This window comes from Bos indicus x Bos taurus, chromosome 23 (genome assembly GCF_003369695.1).
Source record: "Bos indicus x Bos taurus breed Angus x Brahman F1 hybrid chromosome 23, Bos_hybrid_MaternalHap_v2.0, whole genome shotgun sequence".
NCBI lineage: Eukaryota > Metazoa > Chordata > Mammalia > Artiodactyla > Bovidae > Bos > Bos indicus x Bos taurus.
In genome coordinates, this window is record NC_040098.1 from 21,638,856 (window position 1) to 21,659,158 (window position 20,303).

The 20,303-nt window shown below is 41.4% G+C and overlaps 1 protein-coding gene across 1 annotated transcript in view; it reads left to right on the forward strand.

Annotated features, from left to right (window-relative positions):
• The first annotated feature begins 14,905 nt into the window (after positions 1 to 14,905).
• The window catches only part of CD2AP (CD2 associated protein), an 86,244-nt gene continuing 80,846 nt past the window's right edge, over positions 14,906 to 20,303 (forward strand). Inside the window, exon 1 of the mRNA XM_027525399.1 lies at positions 14,906 to 15,373. Coding sequence (XP_027381200.1) covers positions 15,370 to 15,373 — 4 coding nt within the window. The 5' untranslated portion in view covers positions 14,906 to 15,369. The remainder of the gene's footprint in view (positions 15,374 to 20,303) is intronic.

The window sequence follows — 20,303 nt, forward strand, 5'->3', positions numbered from 1 at the left end:
AAGATGTTCACTGAGGCAGATTTATGGCATCCCAAAATACAAAATTCTGGAAGTGCTTCAAATGTTCATTAATGTAAGATTGGTCACGATTCAATAAAACAATAGAATGTACCATTTGAAGCGATGACTTGTTTGGGAATAAATGCAGTGAGATTAGGTGGAAAAATTACAGTTGCAAGCAATGTATAGTGAGTTATACTACACTACACTATAGTATCGTGCAGTATAGTACACTACGCTATATATTATTATACTGTACTGCTGCTGCTGCTAAGTCGCTTCAGTCGTGTCCGACTCGGTGCGACCCATAGACGGCAGCCCACCAGGCTCCGCCGCCCCTGGAATTCTCCAGGAAAGAACACTGGAGTGGGTTGCCATTTCCTTCTCCAATGCATGAAAGTGAAAAGTGAAAGTGAAGTCGCTCAGTCCTGTCCGACCCTCAGCGACCCCATGGACTGCAGCCCACCAGGCTCCTCCATCCATGGGATTTTCCAGGCAAGAGTACTGGAGTGGGGTGCCATTGCCTTCTCTGATTATACTATACTACATTGTAGTAAATTATAAGCAATTTACATGTAAGAATTACAAGCAATTTGCATGTTAGAACATGAATACAAATGTGGTTAATATAAACTGTTAAGAGTGGTTGTTCTGAAACATGGGATTTTTGGGGACTTTTAACTTTTCAGTTCAGTCAGTCAGTCGTGTCCGACTCTTTTCGACCCCATGCATTGCAGCACGCCAGGCCTCACCTTTTACTTTACATATTTCTTTTTATTTTTGAATTTTGTACAACAAGCATTCTTTACATAACAGAAGAGAAGCATAAAAATGTGGAAGTAATTAATATATGGATTTAAGAATAGGCCAAGTCTTTATTTACACTGGATAAATTTGACTTCACTTTGTCACATTAAATCGATCACATTAAGAATTCGTGAATCATGATTAAAGCATTCTCCTCTAAAAATGAACAGATGAATGAAGAAATGAGTAATTAAGAGAGATTTTCTCTTCAGGCCTTTTGTTGCCCGGTATTTCTGTCTCTGTCTGTCTCTCTCAATAAATTTGTTTAGAGAGTTCCTCTTTCTCAGGGTCCTTTTCCTACAAATGAAAATGTCCTCTTGGGCTTTCAATTCCTATGTCTACAAGATGTCTGTCATGAATTTCCTTTCCGTTTCATTTTAGTTTAAGTAATATTCAAATAGATCCTCTAACACTTTCATTTGGGAAGAGAGATCCTTAGGTGAACTTAACCAGAAATGGGAATTCCTCTAAAGTTCTTTTTCATGGCATATCATTTTCCTGGGTCCTTGAGAACTGGTGGTCTTTTAACAAAACTCTACTGTGTGGTGATCGCAACATCTTTCTGTTTTGTAAAATGTTTATTGAATTGTTTAATCAGATTCAGAAACTGAGCACCTCTCCTACTCCTGGGTTCTCGTTTCCTCCGGATCTGAGACGACATTGCACTGGGGAGGTGACTCATTTCTTAATCAGCAGGGCATGACTAACTTTTCGAGCACAGTCTTGTAGTGACGTAATAGCTTGGATTTCTTCATTCTTTGTATTCTTTTTAGAGGTTATAGGTAAGCCTGGAAGAAGAAAGTGATGGTCCCCTGCTGAGAAGTGACTACCGCATGCATGTAAACACAAATATACTTCTGTGAAAAGGCGAGGCTAATGGGACTTCACCCGCAGGACTGGCGGCTCTGATGCGTGCCACAGGGTAGTTAAGATTTTTCTAGCATGTATCTCACACAGCCAGCATTTATTTCACTCCTTCCTCCCTCCCCATAACTCTTAGGGAAAAGGAACTATGACTTTGTAATAAGTAGAATGCATTATATTCTGAAGATATTTCTTTTTATAAGTATTATTTCTACCAAAATTCTAGTATGTAAAAATTAACTGAAATTTATGACAATTGTTTAAAAGGAACTGTCTTTACTGCAAAAGATAAGGGATCACTTAGGCACGCATGTGCCTAAGTAATGACATCTTGACTAATCACGTCCAGGAAAAGTTTGGCACAGAGTGGCAGATAAATCACTGATAAGATAGCATTTGTAAGAGGAATATGACCGAATCAGTGAAGGCATAATGCCTTGATTTGAAACATTCAGGAGGTAGAGACATAATTTTACAGTATCTTTCTGTTGTTGAATTTAGTACACAATTATTGAGGGCCTCTTTGCATTAATGGCAGGCAAGGGGGACTTTGCTGTCCATCCAGTGGTTAAGACCCTACACTTCCAATGCAGGGGGAACGGGTTCAAGCCCTGGTTGGGGAGAACAAAGATCCCACATGCCTACATGCCACACAGCAAAGCCTTTTTTATTTTTTTAATGGCTGGCAAGAATGCAAAGATAGGAAGAAAAAAGACCCAGTCTCAAGACCATTACCCTAAAACAGAAAATGTACATTGAAGGATAATAGCTGTATACAAAAGGAAATACACCATGTGTTCTAGGAGAGGCATGAGCAGACTGTTTCTGAGAAGGAGAGAATAATTTAAGAAAGCAGGGATGGTGTGGGAGGTGGCACGTGAGAAATAGTGGAGATGGTTTATACTGTGCACTTGGGAACCGACCGCAACTTCTTCCCCTAGACCGCAAGCTCCATGAGAGTTGGGTCCACTTCTCCATTATCACTTCTCTACATCCATCTACTCAAGCACCTTGTACACCTCCTGGCACTGAGTAGGTCCTCAAAGAAGGTGTAAAAGTGGGAAGAGAAATTAGCATTAAGTGCCTACTCTGTCCCAGGCCCTTTCTTGGTTGATCTGTATAACAGACTCCTGAAGGAGGAATCCTTTCAATCTATTTCCGGGGCAAGAACAGAGAGGCAGACGTGGAGAATGGACTTGTGGACACAGCAAGGGAAGGAGAGGGTGTGATGGTGAGAGGGAAGCGTTGCCGTACATACACAGCCATGCATAAATTAGATAGCTGGTGGGAAGCTGCTATACAGCACAGGGAGCTCAGCTCTGAGTTCCCCGATAACTTAGAGCAGTGGGATTGGGGGTGGGTGGGAGAGAGGCTTAAAAGGGAGGCAATACAGCTATGAAAGTGAACTGAAAGTGAAATTGGTTCAGTTGTGTCTGACTCTTTGTGACCCTCATGGACTATACAGTCCACATAATTCTCCAGGCCAGAATACTGGAGCAGGTGGCCTTTCCCTTCTCCAGGGGATCTTCCCGACCAGGGATCGAACCCAGGTCACCCGCTTCACAGGAGGATTCTTTACCAACTGAGCTATGAGGGAAGCCCTAATTTATGTATACATATAGCTGATTCATGTTTTTGTACAGCAGAAACTAATGCAACATTGTAAAGCAATTATCAGTTCAGTTCAGTCTCTCAGTCGTGTCCGACTCTTTGCGACCCCATGAATCCCACCACATCAGGCCTCCCTGTCTACTACCAACTCCCGGAGTTCACTCAGACTCACCTCCATCGAGTCAGTGATGCCATCCAGCCATCTCATCCTCTGTCGTCCCCCTCTCCTCCTGCCCTCAATCCCTCCCAGCATCAGAGTCTTTTCCGATGAGTCAACTCTTTGCATGAGGTGGCCAAAGTACTGGAGTTTCAGCTTTAGCATCATTCCTTCCAAAGAAATCCCAGGGCTAATCTCCTTCAGAATGGACTGGTTGGGTCTCCTTGCAGTCAAAGGGACTTTCAAGAGTCTTCTCCAACACCACAGTTCAAAAGCATCAATTTTTCAGTGCTCAGCCTTCTTCACAGTCCAACTCTCACATCCATACATGATCACTGGAAAAACCATAGTCTTAAGTAGATGGACCTATGTTGGCAAAGTAATGTCTCTGCTTTTGAATATGCTATCTAGGTTGCTCATAACTTTCCTCCCAAGGAGTAAGTGTCTTTTAAGTTCATGGCTGCAGTCACCATCTGTAGTGATTTTGGAGCCCCCAAAAATAAAGTCTGACACTGTTTCCACTCTTTCCCCATCTATTTCCCATGAAGTGATGGGACCGGATGCCATGATCTTTGTTTTCTGAATGTTGAGCTTTAGGCCAACTTTTTCACTCTCCACTTTCACTTTCATCAAGAGGCTTTTGAGTTCCTCTTCACTTTCTGCCATAAGGGTGGTGTCATCTGCATATCTGAGGTTATTGATATTTCTCCTGGCAATCTTGATTCCAGCTTGTGCTTCTTCCAGCCAAGCATTTCTCATGATGTACTCTGCATATAAGTTAAATAAGCAGGGTGACAATATACAGCCTTGACATACTCCTTTTCCTGTTTGGAACCAGTCTGTTGTTCCATGTCCAGTTCTAACTGTTGCTTCCTGACTTGCATACAGATTTCTCAAGAGGCAGGTCAGGTGGTCTGGTATTCCCATCTCTTTCAGAATTTTCCACAGTTTATTGTGATCCACACAGTCAAAGGCTTTGGCATAGTCAAGAAAGCAGACGTAGATGTTTTTCTGGAACTTTTTTGCTTTTTCCATGATCCAGCGGATGTTGGCAATTTGATCTCTGGTTCCTCTGCCTTTTCTAAAACCAGCTTGAACATCAGGAAGTTCACGGTTCACGTATTGCTGAAGCCTGGCTTGGAGAATTTTGAGCATTACTTTACTAGCATGTGAGATGAGTGCAATTGTGCAGTAGTTTGAGCATTCTTTGGCATTGCCTTTCTTTGGGATTGGAATGAAAACTGACCTTTTCCAGTCCTGTGGCCACTGCTGAGTTTTCCAAATTTGCTGGCATATTGAGTGCAGCACTTTCACAGCATCATCTTTCAGGATTTGAAATATGATAGCTGACTCATTTGAAAAGACCCAGAGGCTGGGAAAGATTGAGGGCAGGACGAGAAGGGGACGGCAGAGGATGATGGTTGGATGACATCACTGACTCAATGGACATGGGTTTTGGTGGACCTGGGAGTTGGTGATGGACAGGGAGGCCTGGCGTGCTGCGGTTCATGGGGTCACAAAGTGTCAGACACGACTGAGCGACTGAATTGAACTGAGACACTCTCAGTTGTTATTAATGTTGCCTTCGTTACTAATACTGCAAAACAAGAAATTATTTCCCTGATTTATTTTAAGGAATACATTGGGATTACGTGCTATTTGAAATATTTGAAAGCAATTATACTACAATTAAAAAGAAAAAAGTATGGAAGGAGGATTCCTTTAAGATCCTCCTCCTATTCCCTTCTCTCTCTCTTCCTCCTCCTATTTATTTATTCTCCTTCTCTTTAAACAAACAAACAAAAAATCACGACTCAGGGGTCAAATTGAGATCAACTGAAACATTAGCTGTGAAATTAGCTCTGTGTGCAAGCACAGGCACTGCTATTAATAGTTATGTGATCTTAGGCAAGAGAATTACTGGTCTCAGTTTCCAGCTCTTTAAAATGGGGATGATTATACAATAATTCATAGCAATGTAATAAGAACTGTATCAGATGAGGGGTATAAGGTGTATGGGTCAGCGCCCGAGACTTAAAAATGGTTAGACACTCTTTGTCAACAAAGGTCCGTCTGGTCAAGGCTATGGCTTTTCCAGTAGTCATGTATGGATGTGAGAGTTGGACTATAAAGAAAGCTGAGTGCCAAAGAATTGATGCTTTTGAACTGTGGTGTTGGAGAAGACTCTGGAGAGTCCCTTGGACTGCAAGGAGATCCAACCAGTCTATCCTAAAGGAGATCAGTCCTGGGTGTTCCTTGGAAGGACTGATGTTGAAGCTGAAACTCCAGTACTTTGGCCACCTGATGCGGAGAGCTGACTCATTTGAAAAGACCCAGAGGCTGGGAAAGATTGAGGGCAGGACAAGAAGGGGACGGCAGAGGATGAGATGGTTGGATGGCATCCCTGACTCAGTGGACATGGGTTTTGGTGGACCTGGGAGTTGGTGATGGACAGAGAGGCCTGGTGTGCTGCGGTTCATGAGGTCACAAAGAGTTGGACACGACTGAGCAACTGAACTGAACTGAGACACTCTCAGTTGTTATTAATGTTGCCTTCGTTAGTAATATTGCAAAACAAGAAATTATTTCCTTGATTTATTTTAAGGAATACATTGAGATTATGTGCTATTAATGCATAAAAACTTTGTTTCCTTAAAACTGCAACAATAAGTCTGTGAAAAAATATTTGGTGACCAGGGAGGATTAGGAGATCAGGGAGGCCTCGTATGTAAAGTTGACTAGACCGGACAGACTGGATTGGCAATTGGAGGTAAAGGAATTAGAAGAGATATGTTGTAAGATAGAAAGAGGGGGGAAGGAACAATGCAAAAAAGGAGGGTATTTAGTCTAGGGAATTAAGGGTGAAGAAAAAGTAGCTCAAATATAAAATTATGAGTCCCCAGCAGTGATATGACTGTTGAGAGAAAATAGGGGGACAGGGTCCTGTTAAAGCATCAGTTCTAGAGTGACGGAGGTAGGCAGGATGTGCAGGAGATCATTTAGAATGACTCAGGTTCCCTGGTTATAAACTGGAGGGGTTGATGTGATATGAGGAAAGGCAAACGCTGGGCGAGGTGATGTGGGCTGACCACAGGAGATGGAGGAGATCAGCTTAGGAGCCACATATAGAATCTGCCTCAGTTGTGGGAGTGGCTCAGAAACCTGCAGAACAGCATGTGAATTCTCAGGAATAGGCAGAGAGGAATGTCTTGGTTCATGAGCTTCTTTTGCCTTAGCAGGCATTTAACCCCAGACATCAGAATAATATCAGAGCAAGCAGTTTAAACACTCCAGTCTCAGATGGGACATAACCTTGTTGTCATCTATGCCATTAGGAGGTTAAGTAGAGATTTGAAATAAGGTTTCTACTTCTTGTTTTAGAAACCATTCCTGGTTAGATGAGCAGAAGCATAGAAATATAACACTTTGATAATTCGATGAGTGCCTTTTAGTATCACATTAGGCAGACACAGAAATGGGATTGACCAGGGGATGATGATTATAGATGGAATCCTCTGCTGAGAATTCTCTTAGTTTATTAAAAAGAAAAATCCCTTCTTTGTCATTTATAAAAGCTCACAAGTGAAGAAAGCACAGATCACTCATATTTTTGTTTTCAAAAAATCTACTCTTTTTTGAAACTTGTGATACAGCAACTTGTGATATGTATAGATATTTTCTGAGTTGGGGGTCAACAGGTCACTTGCATTTATTGCTTAGAATTTGCAAAGAGATCTAAATAAGAATACTAATTCATTACTAAATTCATGACTAAAACGAGAAGGTACCCAGTCTATTGGTTTTTGCCGTGATAATGCTAAACGCAGATTCTCTGAAAAAAGGTAAAGTTCAGAGCAGTTAAGCATATCTTATAGATGTGTGAGCTGGAAATCACATTCCTTTGTTTGTTTTTTTAAATTTTTATTGGAGTATAGTTGTTTTACAAATTCCATTTTTAAGAAGTTTTTATTGGGTTATAGTTGATTTACAATGCTGTGTTAGTTTCAGGTATGCAGCATAATGAATCTGTTATACATATTCATACATCCCCATTCTTTTTTATACATAGAGGCCATTACAGAACACTGAGTAGCGTTCCTTTTGCAATACAGTGGGTCCTTATTAGTTATTTATTTTATATATAGTAGTGTGTATATGTCAATCTCAGTCTTCCAATTTATCCCTCCCTACCTCTCCTTATCCCCGGGGAACCATAAGTTTATTTTCTACATTTGTAACTTATAGATAAGTTCATTTGTATCCTTTTTGTAGATACCACATATAAGTGATATCAGATGATATTTGTCTTTCTCTGTCTGACTTACTTTACTCTGTATGACCATCTCTAGATCCATCCACGGAAATCACATTCCTTAAGGGCAGAGCTGATGTTTGCTGCACTGCATCTTTCACGGCACCCAGCATACACAGTGCCTTGTATATTATGTTAGTTTAATTAATTTTTTTTAGTATAAGTGAAAAACATATTTATTAATTGATCAAGGGTTAGTGGGGTGTAATCAATGCTTATAGAATCAAATATTTTATACTTGATTTTTTAAAACGTGAGAATTTTTTTCTGTGGCTGAAAGAGCAAAGCAATTACCTACTTCAAGTTCATCATTAACTACCTGTAACTTCTAGGATAAGACCTCAGGATCATCTCCATAACACATGAACCCTCTGTGTTTGGCTATGGTTTCCCCAGCCTGCTGTTGCTGCTGCTAAGTCGCTTCAGTCATGTCTGACTCTGTGCAACCCCATATAGGGCAGCCCACCAGGCTCCTCTGTCCCTGGGATTCTCCAGGCAAGAACACTGGAGTGGGTTGCCATTTCCTTCTCCAGTGCATGAATGTGAAAAGTGAAAGTGAAGTTGCTCAGTCATGTCCCACTCTTCTCGATCCCATTGACTGTAGCCCACCAGGCTCCTCCGTCCATGGGATTCTCCAGGCAAGAACACTGGAGTGGGTTTCCATTGCCTTCTCCCAGCCTGGCTCCCCCTAAAAGCTATCCTGGACTTTCAATAGTTTACCTACTTCTTGTCCGGGCTGTCCAAATATACTTTCTTGTCCTTATTGGGCAACTCCAATGTACCCCCCAAAGCTCCGCAACATTTGCACTTTTAAGAGCAGAGACTATATTTTCTACCTCTATATTTAAGACAGAGCAGGTGCTGATCTATAATGGGTGATCCCTAAAAATGTCTGTTGAGTTGAATGAATCTGTACTCATAGCCAGAAATTCTTCATGGGATATTGTGTGTATAATTGAATTGCTTGATATTTGAAAAATGGAAATGTGTAATATTTGTCATTTGGGATTGTTTAAAATATCTGATCCTTCAAAAGAGACTAGCTTTAACATTTTGAAAAAGTAATGCTTCTTGAAAGAGATTATTATTGGGGATCTATGACAAGGCTCTCCTCATTAGTATAGTGGTGAGTATCCCCGACTGTCACACAGGAGACTGGGGTTCAATTCCCCAATCAGGAGACAAAAAGACCTATTTTGAGCTTATTTCCTTGTGGCTCAGATGGTTGAAAAATCTGCCTATAATGCAAGAGACCCAATGAAAGAGACCCAGCTTTGATCCCTGGGTCAGGAAGATCCCCTGGAGAAGGGAATGCCAACCCACTCCAGTATTCTTGCCTGGGAAATTCAATGGACAGAGGAGCCTGGTGGGCTACAGCCCATGGGGTTGCAAAGAGTCGGACAGGGCTGAGGGATTAACACTTTCACACTTTCACTTTCACCATCTGAATAAAGTTCAAACAACATTACTAAAAAGGTCCTTTTCAGCTTGCAAAGTGATAATTCATTTGGATGGGTTCATCATATTTTTAATTAAACTTTTTCTTTATGTGTAATAATGAAAAGTGCTTAGAGCCATCATGTGTTTAAGTACATCTCCCAAAGTACCAACAGAGTAGCAGGATTTGTCGGAAGGTGATGGGTCACCAGTTTGAGCAGGGACATTTTTCAGCTTCACTGACCTCACAGTATAGGCATTGTGTTTGAGATTATTATTTCCTACAATTATTTTCTAAAGAATGATTTTTTAAAAATTGAGGTTATACATTGTTGCAATTTGTGCTTAAGTATACAACAAACTAGCTAAGGCAAAACAAGATAACAATAAAAAAGCTGGCCAGGAAATCTAGTACTTTGGAACTAAGAATAAAGAAACAAAAAATTTGTTGCCTTTAAGACCTGAGCTAAATGAGTGTTTTAAAAATAACACAATCAAGTTAGAATTTAATTTTCTTCAGAATAATCTTCCTGGTTAGAGTAGTTTACACCAGAAGGAAAGGAGATAGATGGGTTTTTCAATACAGATATCTTCTGATAAATTCCTAAGAAAACACTGGGAAGAAATGATAGCAGTTTGGCATGAATTAGACTGGTTGAAATTGTCATTCTCACCGAAATTGTAATATTCTCTTTCATACCAGGTCAATATTCAGCAGAAAAAAAAAAGGAATAACTAGAATAGTATTAGTTCATTTGTCTGGGAATGCAAAAAAGGGTAAGGTCAGATAAAACCTAACTCATTATAAGATAAAGGAAATAAGGGCAAAAAGAAAAGGTAATTTGTTCTTAGCTGAAAGGTATTTGAGGTTAAATCTAAATATATGATAAGATTATCATCTCATCATATTTTCTATCATCCGACTAATAGTTACTGTTGAGGAAAGCATTGTTTTGAGCTGAGCAACGTGCTAGATGTATAAAAATGTATAAAATAAAGTACCACACTTTGAAAGTCTCCTGGGGGGTGGTGATAAGACTTATAAGATGAAAAGAGCTCCATGTAGTAATTAATAGCTAACATTTGCTTATTATTACTCACAACTTGAGAACATAGTTTCACATACCATTTTGTAAGTTTAAAAAATATACTTCTAATTTTGTTCTTCTTCTGGAATTTCCATTGGCTTCTTCTCCTCTTGAAGACAGCGTTGGGACTTCCCTGGTGGTCCAGTGGCTAAGACCCTGAGCTCCCAATGCAGGGGTCTCAGGTTCAATCCCTGGTCAGGAAACTAGATCCCACATACTGCAACTAAGAGTTGGAATGCTGCAACTAAAGATCCTGTATGCCAAAGCAAAGACCCAGAGCTGCCAAGCAGAGAAAAACAGGATATTATTAAAAAAGAAAAAAGACAGCATTAACTCTGGGATGGTTCTCTGCTTTACTTCAGTTTTCTCATCCTTATGGTCCTACTCCCTGATCTTTCCAATTTCTTTTATGATCCATTATGTCAATATCACCTCAACCAGATTTTGCCTTCTGAATTTATACAGTGATTTTGCTTATTTCAATTTTCAAACTTCTAAAATATGTGGTTTCTCATGAAAATACTACAGATCTTGAGATTTCTAGGGTAGAACTGATCGTAGATTTTTTTACCTTTTCAGATTATGCGACCTGACTTCTGGTTAAGAATATGTTCATCTTATGGCCTCACTTCTTTTTCACTTATTTAGTCATTGAAACCTTTAACTGACTTCTAACTTTTCTGTTCTATATATGCTGAATATATGCAGCTATATATATTACATATTCTGTTATGTATATTCTTAAGTTACAGTTTCAAAGGTAACCTTATTGTCAAATCCAGTGTTCTTTTTTCCTCTCCTTCTGTTTTCCTGACCCTCTCTTCATTTCTATTCATTGGTTTTTATTCTTAAAATATTTAAGATCCTGGAGACTAAGACATTCAGTTCTCTTCCTATAATATCTTATATTTTTCTTTGTTTCCTTCTATGAATCCTATTTTGCCTCTCATCAGCCTCATTCATTCAAAGTTTAAATGGTTTGGTTTCTTATGGGTTGCATAAAACTCAACATTCAGAAAACTAAGATCATGGCATCTGGTCCCATCACTTTATGGCAAATAGATGGGGAAACAGTGGAAACAGTGTCAGACTTTATTTTGGGGGGCTCCAAAATCACTGCAGATGGTGATTGCAGCCATGAAATTAAAAGACGCTTACTCCTTGGAAGGAAAGTTATGACCAACCTAGATAGCATATTCAAAAGCAGAGACATTACTTTGCCAACAAAGGTCCGTCTAGTCAAGGCTATGGTTTTTCCAGCAGTCATGTATGGATGTGAGAGTTGGACTGTGAAGAAGGCTGAGTGCTGAAGTATTGATGCTTTTGAACTGTGGTGTTGGAGAAGACTCTTTCGAGTCCCTTGGACTGCAAGGAGATTCAACCAGTCCATCCTAAAGGAAATCAGTCCTGAATATTCATTGGATGGACTGATGCTGAAACTGAAACTCCAATACTTTGGCCACCTGATGCGAAGAACTGACTCACTGGAAAAGCCCCTGATGCTGGGAAAGATAGAAGGCAGGAGGAGAAGGGGACCACAGAGGATGAGATAGTTGGATGGCATCACTGACTCAATGGACATGAGTTTGAGTAAACTCCGGGAGTTGGTGATGGACAGGGAGGCCTGACGTGCTGCAGTCTGTGGGGTCGCAAAGAGTCGGACATGACTGAGTGACAGAATTGAACTGAACTTCTTATGGCTTGCAGGAATCAGACAGATTTCAGGATATTTCCCTTGCATTTCCACTTTTACCCCTTACTTCTAGGACTCCTTCAGGTTGTAATTACTGCCATTCTCCAAGCCTTAGCTCAATTTATACCTTCCTCCTGAAGCTTGCCTTTATTATTGTTATTTAGTGTTAGATTCTTTTCAGACCCCATGATCTGTAACCTGCTAGGCTCCTCTGTCAATGGGATTTCCCAGGCAAGAATACTGGATTGGGTTACCATTTCCTTCTCCAGGGGATCTTCCCAACCCATGGACTGAACACACCTCTCCTGCATTGTAGGCAGATTCTTTACCCCTGAGCCACCTGGGAAGCTTGCCTTGCCCATAGCTACACACACAACTCATACTGTCAACTATCTGTTCACGTCTCTCTTCCTGGTTACACTGCAAATCTTTGAGGATAAGGGCTGGACTTCAGGTTTTTTGGTTTATTTGTTTGCTTGCAAAGGAGGGTGAACACAATACTCAATAAATATTTGTTGATTGAAGAAAGTCACATTGTTACACGGTTTCAATACAACACAACCAATATGTACATCTTTTTTAGGTGTGCATATTAATTTTTTTTCTTTTTTCCTTATTGGTCTCTGACTGTAACTGACACTTTTTGTTCTAAAGGTATGCTATGCAGTCTTTTTAGAAGTAAAAGATTAAAGGATGTCAAATGCAGGCGTATAGGAGATAAGTAGAAATGGATATTTACAAGGTTGCCACTATCAGCCAGACACTGTGCTTTGCACTGTAAAGATTTCTTTCAACAGACTCAAGAAACTGAAATCCAGCAAGGTTAATTTATCCAAAGTCCCATACAAAATGAATGGTTGCGCTGAGTTTCAGAAATCCAGGTTTGCCTGATTGATTGTGAGACTTAAAATAACACAACTGCTTTAGAAGTCACTAGACAAGAGCTGGCATTCAGCAAATGTTGCTGTCTGAGGATTGGGTTTGCTTCAACAGTAGGAGAAAAAAGTTGGCTGATTGTATATGTATACACACACACACACACACACATTCTGGTCATCATGCAATTCACTTCTCTGCCTGATGTTCTAGTAACTATAACATGGCTCACAGAATATAGCTCAAAATATTATCTATAGCCCTTGAGGAAGAATTAAAGGTCCATGCAGAGTACATCATGAGAAACGCTGGATTGGAAGAAGCACAAGCTGGAATCAAGATTGCCGGGAGAAATATCAATAACCTCAGATATGCAGATGACACCACCCTTATGGCAGAAAGTGAAAAGGAACTCAAAAGCCTCTTGATGAAAGTGAAAAGTGGAGACTGAAAAAGTTGGCTTCAAGCTCAACATTCAGAAAACGCAGATCATGGCATCCGGTCCCAACACTTCACGGCAAATAGATGGGGAAACAGCGTCAGACTTTATTTCTCTGGGCTCCAAAATCACTGCAGGTGGTGACTGCAGCCATGAGATTAAAAGACGCTTACTCCTTGGAAGGAAAGTTATGACCAACCTAGATAGCATATTCAAAAGCAGAGACATTACTTTGCTAACAAAAGCCCGTCTAGTCAAGGCTGTTTTTCCTGTGGTCATGTATGGATGTGAGAGTTGGACTGTGAAGAAGGCTGAGCGCCGAAGAATTGATGCTTTTGAACTGTGATGTTGGAGAAGACTCTTGAGAGTCCATTGGACTGCAAGGAGATCCAACCAGTCCATTCTGAAGGACATCAGCCCTGGGATTTCTTTGGAAGGAATGATGCTAAAGCTGAAACTCCAATACTTTGGCCACCTCATGCGAAGAGTTGACTCATTGGAAAAGACTCTGATGCTGGGAGGGATTGAGGGCAGGAGGAGAGGAGGATGACAGAGGATGAGATGGCTGGATGGCATCACTGACTCGATGGAGGTGAGTCTGAGTGAACTCCGGGAGTTGGTGATGGACAGGGAGGCCTGGCATGCTGCGATTCATGGGGTCTGGCATGCTGTGATTCATGGGGTCGCAAAGAGTCGGACACGACTGAGCGACTGAACTTAACTGAACTGACTATGCCTAGTGACTACATTATTATTATTTAGTCTCCTTTGGCTGTTTTCTTCTGTTTCTGCGTTTCTCACTTCTCTGATTAAACTTATTCTTTGACTAAAGTTTTCCCCAGACAAAAGGTAGGCAGAGGACATGGTTTCCGGGATGGGGGTGGGGGGCAAGGACCATAGGGTTGTGCTCTGTTTTAACGTCTGATTACAACAATCCTATGTTCTTCTTCATATTGCGACTAGGGAAAAAAAAAAAAAAAAAAACCAGCCAGTATTTCAGATTATGACTCTCCGGCCCTGCTCCCCATCAGGTAGCAATTTATATTTTCAAAACAGAAAAGGGTATTTAGAAAGTTGCCTTCAGCAGACAGAAACTAAAGGAATCCACTAATTGAATCCTGTAAAAGAATTTATTTTGTGCCTATGATTTTTTTTTTTTTTTTTCCGATGAAGAAATGCTTCTAATTCATACAGAACTTTGCAAGGTAAACCGCAGGTCCTGTTTGCAGCTGGGTCTCTAAAGGTCGAAGGAAAGTGGGTTCTCTCTTTCTCTATACTCTTGCACGTTTCTCTCACGGTCTCTTTCAGGTCCCCCGAAGCCTGCCGTACAAAAACAACAGTGCAAAGTGGGGCAGCCCAGCCTCACTTTGCCTATCAGCAAAACCTCTGTCAATCCATCGGAGGCGACAAACCACACAAAACGCCCGTCCCAGCTGCTTCGAACCTCAAGGCAGAGAAGTGACCGCAGCTACGCCGCTTGTCTCCCTCATCCGCTCCGCGCACCTGGACGCGGGCGGCGTGAGAGTCCCGGCCGTGACGTAACCGCACCTGGCAGCAGCCCCAGCGCAGCGGTGAGCCGGAACGCACGGGGGCGGGGCAGGGCGGCCTGGGGATTCTCGCGAGATTTTCCTCCTCCCGGCCCTGCTCCCGGCACCTTCCCGGCCTCTGTCCGGGTCTCCACCTCACTCTTTGGCGTCGCGTTCGAGGACGGCGGGCGCTGACGGAGCTGCCAGGGGCGGGCTGCGGGGCTGGGCTCTGCGTTGGAGCCGACGGCCAGGACGAACCGGCAGGTCCCGCCCCGTGGCAGGAGCGACCGGGGGTGGGAAAACCGCCGGCTGGGCGGGCGGGGGAGGGCCCTCCGGCCGCCACGAGTGAGGAGCCGCAGCCGCCGCCTGTTCCTTGCGGGCCGTGGGGACCGGACTGGCCGGGGAGCGCCGCGGGCGAATGGAGGCGCCTCCTTGTCCCGCCTGAGCTCAGCCGGGCTAGAGCCGAGCGGAGGGCCCGCCTCCTGCCGCCGGAGCGGCCGCGCGAGCAGCGGGAGGAGGAGCAGCGGGCGCCGGGCTGCTCCCCGCCGGAGCCCCCAGCATGGGTAAGGGACTCGAGCGCGCTCCTCGCCACCCGCTCCGACCTTCCGGATTCGGGGAGGCGGTTCCCTTTCTCGACCTCGGCGGGGTGGGGTAGGGGGTGGGGGTGGGCGTCGGTCCCTGCTATGCCACACGGCCCGCTCCCTGTGTCCCCTCCTCGCTCTGCCTCCCACCTGGCTCATCTCGCGGAGAAGCTGGTTGCGGGGCCCCAGGCTGCTTTTCCCGTCTCGTGCTTTTCTCGCCACCTCTTTTCCTGGTCTCGGGAAAGGTGAGGGGATGGGCGAGGGGCAGTCCGATCACTTCGCCCCCCGCCCAGCTCCTCTCTGCACCGAACTTCCCTCCTTTGCCAGCGCTTATCGTCCCAGATCCTAGTGGGTTGGGGGAAGGATGATCGAAAATCTTGACCGCGTAGCACTTTCAACTTCTATATCTTCTGCGAACCTTTTTAGAGATTGGCCTTTTAAAGCACTTTTTTGGTTTGTTAGAAAAGGCATTCCCCCCCCCCCCCCCCCCCCCAGCCTGAAACTTTCAAGGGGTATCTCAGGGGCAGGAAAGCTTGAATATTTGCTCCGTTTCTACCCAGGCAAGTGTGTTGGCACTTAAATATTAAATCTCTTCCTGAGAACTGGATTGGAGTTGAGTAGGATTTCTGCGTTGAACCCTTTGAGAAGCAGTTTCCTGTTTGGAGTTAGACTTCCTCGCTAGAAGGGGAGAAAAGTACAAGGCCTTATAGGTTATTTACAGTGTGCTTTAAAGTTTTGTTTGGCGCTAGAGAAGGAACGTGTTGCAGTCTGGTTTGAAAGGGAGTTTTGTTGAGTAGTGTAACAATTCTTTTGATAACAAAAGTTCGATGTGGGCTAGGCGCTATCTCTCTAAAACCTTTGAAAATGAAAAGCAGTTTAAAAGAGAACTTTAAAAAAAATCAAACTGTGTCACCGTAAGGCATATGTATGCTTTGTAAGAGTAATCCCATTGTTGGTTCTGTAGTCAGAAGGACGCTCTCACTTTTTGCAGTTCAGGAAAGAATTGGTGCTGCTTCATCTCAACAAACTATTAACTGAAATTAATAATTCATGAGACTAACAAACGATTTAGAAGCAGGACAAACACAGGACTGCTGATGTGGCACCTACTGCCCACACATTGTCTTGTGGGAAATGCTTTAAGCATAGTGTTTATAAACAGTCGCAGTAGCTCTTCTGTGTTTTCCTAGACTTTACAGTTTTATAATCTGTCTCCCTTTTGCTTTCAGGTAACTTTTGTGCACAAAGTGCTCTTAAACTTAGAAACAGTAAAACCTTGTTACTTGGGACTTTCCAGTGAATTTCTAATTGATTAGTTGAGCTTACTGGGTAATTGAGGGTTTATCCTTTAAGCTTCAAATTATAAAACCACTTTGAGTGCAGATCATACTAAAATTAAATGTGTAATTCTTTTCTGTTTTAAATAGGATGTGAGTATAATTAAATCTTTTGATGACCTAGGGTCATCATTTGTGACCTTCAGTTACTGTGGTTCGTTGAGGATCTATCTGTTGGATTGTATATAGGACTCCTGATCAGATTTCTTTGCATTTTGGAGTAAGTATTTTTCGTGCTTCGCTGTTGGATGTGCTTGTTACCGTGATCAGTGTCCCCCTTCACCCTCTCATCACCAGTTTTTCTACAGCATTTTTTTCCTGCGGAAATCAAATTTGTAGTTCTGCAAAGGAAAAAATGAGTTGACCCTTATTTGGTGTGTGAGATCTTCTTTGAGAATAGCGAGTGTCCATCCTTGCCACTTTGGAGTGTCTGTTTTGGTTGTCCAGAGGCCTTCACTCAGTGACTTTGCTGTGTTCTGCCTAGGTGAGTTCTGCCGTATTATCTTAGTACAGTGTGATGTTTGAGTACTCAACTGGACTGTCCAGAATGTATTTTAAAGTTTGGTTACTTGGGGGCATGTGCAGTTAATTTTTGAAAGGTATTTGTCAGACGAATGTGTACTTTAAATTTATTGGTCATGCATTCATAATAAAACTGTCAAAATCATTTAAGGAGTTTTTTCTTTAATATAAGTCTAAGGTGCTTGATTTCACTGTCATAAGTCTTTCTTTCTTGTGTTCTGAGATGACAGCTTAAGGGATTCCCTGGTGGTCCAGTGGGTAGAGATCTGAGCCTCACTGCCAAGGGCCCTGGTTCAGTTCCTGGTCAGGGAATGAAAATCCCACAAGCCCTGCAGCATGGCCAGAAAAAAATAAAAGATGATAGCTTAAAATACTTACATGATATTTTATCTAATTTACCACGAAATGAAAAATCTTTAATTTCTTCACTTTGAAGTAACTTGGATAGCCATTAAGTGATGGTTCTTGACATTTAGGTGGTACAGCGAGAGTTAAAAGCATGGACTCTGAACTGGGACAGTTTAAAGTCAAATCCTGGCTCTTCTGTCTAGGAGCTGTTGTGACTGAGCTTTAGTTTCTTAATCTATAAATGCGATAAAACTATCAACCTCAGGTTATTAGGAGGATTGAATGAGTTAATACTTGTAAAATGCTTAGAACAGTGCCAGTGTAGGTTGCTGTTATTTTCAAATGATGAAATAAAATAAATCAATAAAATAAATTAAAAAAATAAAAATTTTCAAATAAATTTCCCCAATTCTTGTACCAACTTGAAAAAAATAATGCTCAATGTTTGACCTTTATTATCTTTAAAGACCAGTGGGATGAAATGCTTTTGTACCAATGCAGAAATAGATAACTTTCAACATTTGGTATATACTGTGAGAAAGTCCAGCGTTGGTAGTAAGGTTAGTAGAGTAGGAAAAACTAAGTGGGATGAGTGCTCGTAGAGACTTACTTGAAGTTTATCTTTTAAGCACTGTTTTTAGTTTCGACATTTGGTTAAATGTGGAAGAATGCTTATAAGGAAATTTGAGGCATTCTGTGGGAAAGAATTTGGGGAGAGTGTTAGCGAGATGGAAAGACAGTACTTATATTTCTTATTGGGAAAGTACAGATCTGCATTTTGGAGTGGAATAAGACAGAAAGCAATTGGCACAAAGTGTTACTATATGTAACTTCTGATTTTTGAAAAAATAAGTGGATTTTAAGGACTTGATATTTCTGAATTTTAAATAAGGTTATGAACTTTTCACATATGACATATAACAAGTCAACATGTTTAAATTATGAGGCAGTTAATGGACAGAAACACACAGTTGGTTTAGAGATAATATGTACAATTCTATAATACAGATATGTATTTCTTTGGCTCATTGTTTGGAGAAAATCTTGATTCACCCAGATAAGTAAGGGCAACTAGAAATTGCCTGCTAGTAGCTCACCTTTTAATTTCAGGATTTACTTCAATTAACTAATCCAGAACACGAAAGTGAAATATTAGGGAATTTTGTTTCAAAGTTGAATCCTAGTAAATAATCAGTTGTATTCTTTAATTAGTAAGTACTTGTAATCAGATTTGTCTTAAGTGCTTCAAATTTGGATAGATATAAGTCCATAAAATCACATTTAGGGTGAAAATACACGTTCATAATATATTTTTCCATAAAAACCAGCTTGAAGTTTGCCATGTACCTCTCTAAATGAGGAGTTAGCCAAGTAAGATGATGTCTTATTAACTTAATAAGATGATCTAAATTTTAGGACATTTAAGATAAGACATAAAGTGCTTTTGGTTCATTCCATGTTGTCAATCAAAAATACCTTCAAATTTTTATTTGTAAGTAATCCAATCTGTGATTTTTTTTTTCCCTCCTCTTCTGTGTCATGGAATACCCTCTATGAAATACCTTTTAAGTATGATACCATTTTTAATGTGTTTTAAAAGTGGTGTCATGTCAAGAGGTTGAACATAGGCAAAGAAAGAGGTGAAGATTCTTGATTTGGGTGGGAGAAGGACAGCTGCAGAAGCTGTAAACTGGTGTAAGTTGTGAAAGATCTGAAAGCTGTTGGAGTTTGTGTTCAGAAAAGAAAGGGGAATAAAACCTAATATGATGTGATTGAAATTTAGGTAAATTGGTAATCATTATGATGGATCTGTGACTTTGTTAATTGTGAAATTTGATATCCAGCTATTAGGCAATAGTTCCTCAAGCGGAATTAGTTCTTTTTCAATGGAGAGGCCAGAACACTGGCCTGAGAAATCTGGATGAAGGTCCATGTATGCCTGTAGTTAGCCTCTCAGCATGAAGAATACATTCTAGCAAAAGCCAGTGCACAGACAGGTGAAGTTGGCCAGCTTGGCATGGTGGTGAGCAGCAGGCACCCTGGAGAGGTTCAGACTGGTATCTTGGAAAAGGGAGGAAATGGGTTTTAGCAGTAGGCTTTAGAGAGCTAGCAGGGGAGAAACAAAACCAGTCAAGGTCCACATTTCTTATGAGAGATAAAAGGTAAGGTATTTGTTCCTGAGAACAAAAGTGAGCTTAGTTATTGGATTGTTTAGGGTGAGCCAGGCAGTAATATTGACAAGGTAACTGAACTCTTATTAAACTGTTGATCTTACTTATTTTCTGCTTGGCACTACATCAGTAGCTGAATCTGTGTGTGTGTTACAAGTTGTCCTGGGTAACTGGGATGAAAGGAGATTTTCTGTCTCAGTGCTTGAGGATATTTGTTGCTCACAGTTTAGCACTTCCTCTGTTTACTTGGTCGCAGGGATTTGATACATATGCTCTTTTTTTTTGGCTGCTTTTTTCACCTGTTCCTCTCCTTTCTCACCCAAGACAAAGCAGATTACAAAATTTCAGTATACCCTTCTGTTTGAGAAACAAGTGTACAATCCTTAACAGTTTTAAGTAGTTTTAGCTGCCAATATAATAATAAATGATAGAGTAAGCCATAAGAAACTTGAAAGTACCACTGATTGTTCCTGAACAATTTCACTGAAGTGGTATTAGGTTAGTTATTAGAACGACCTTTCTTGGTTTTGCTTT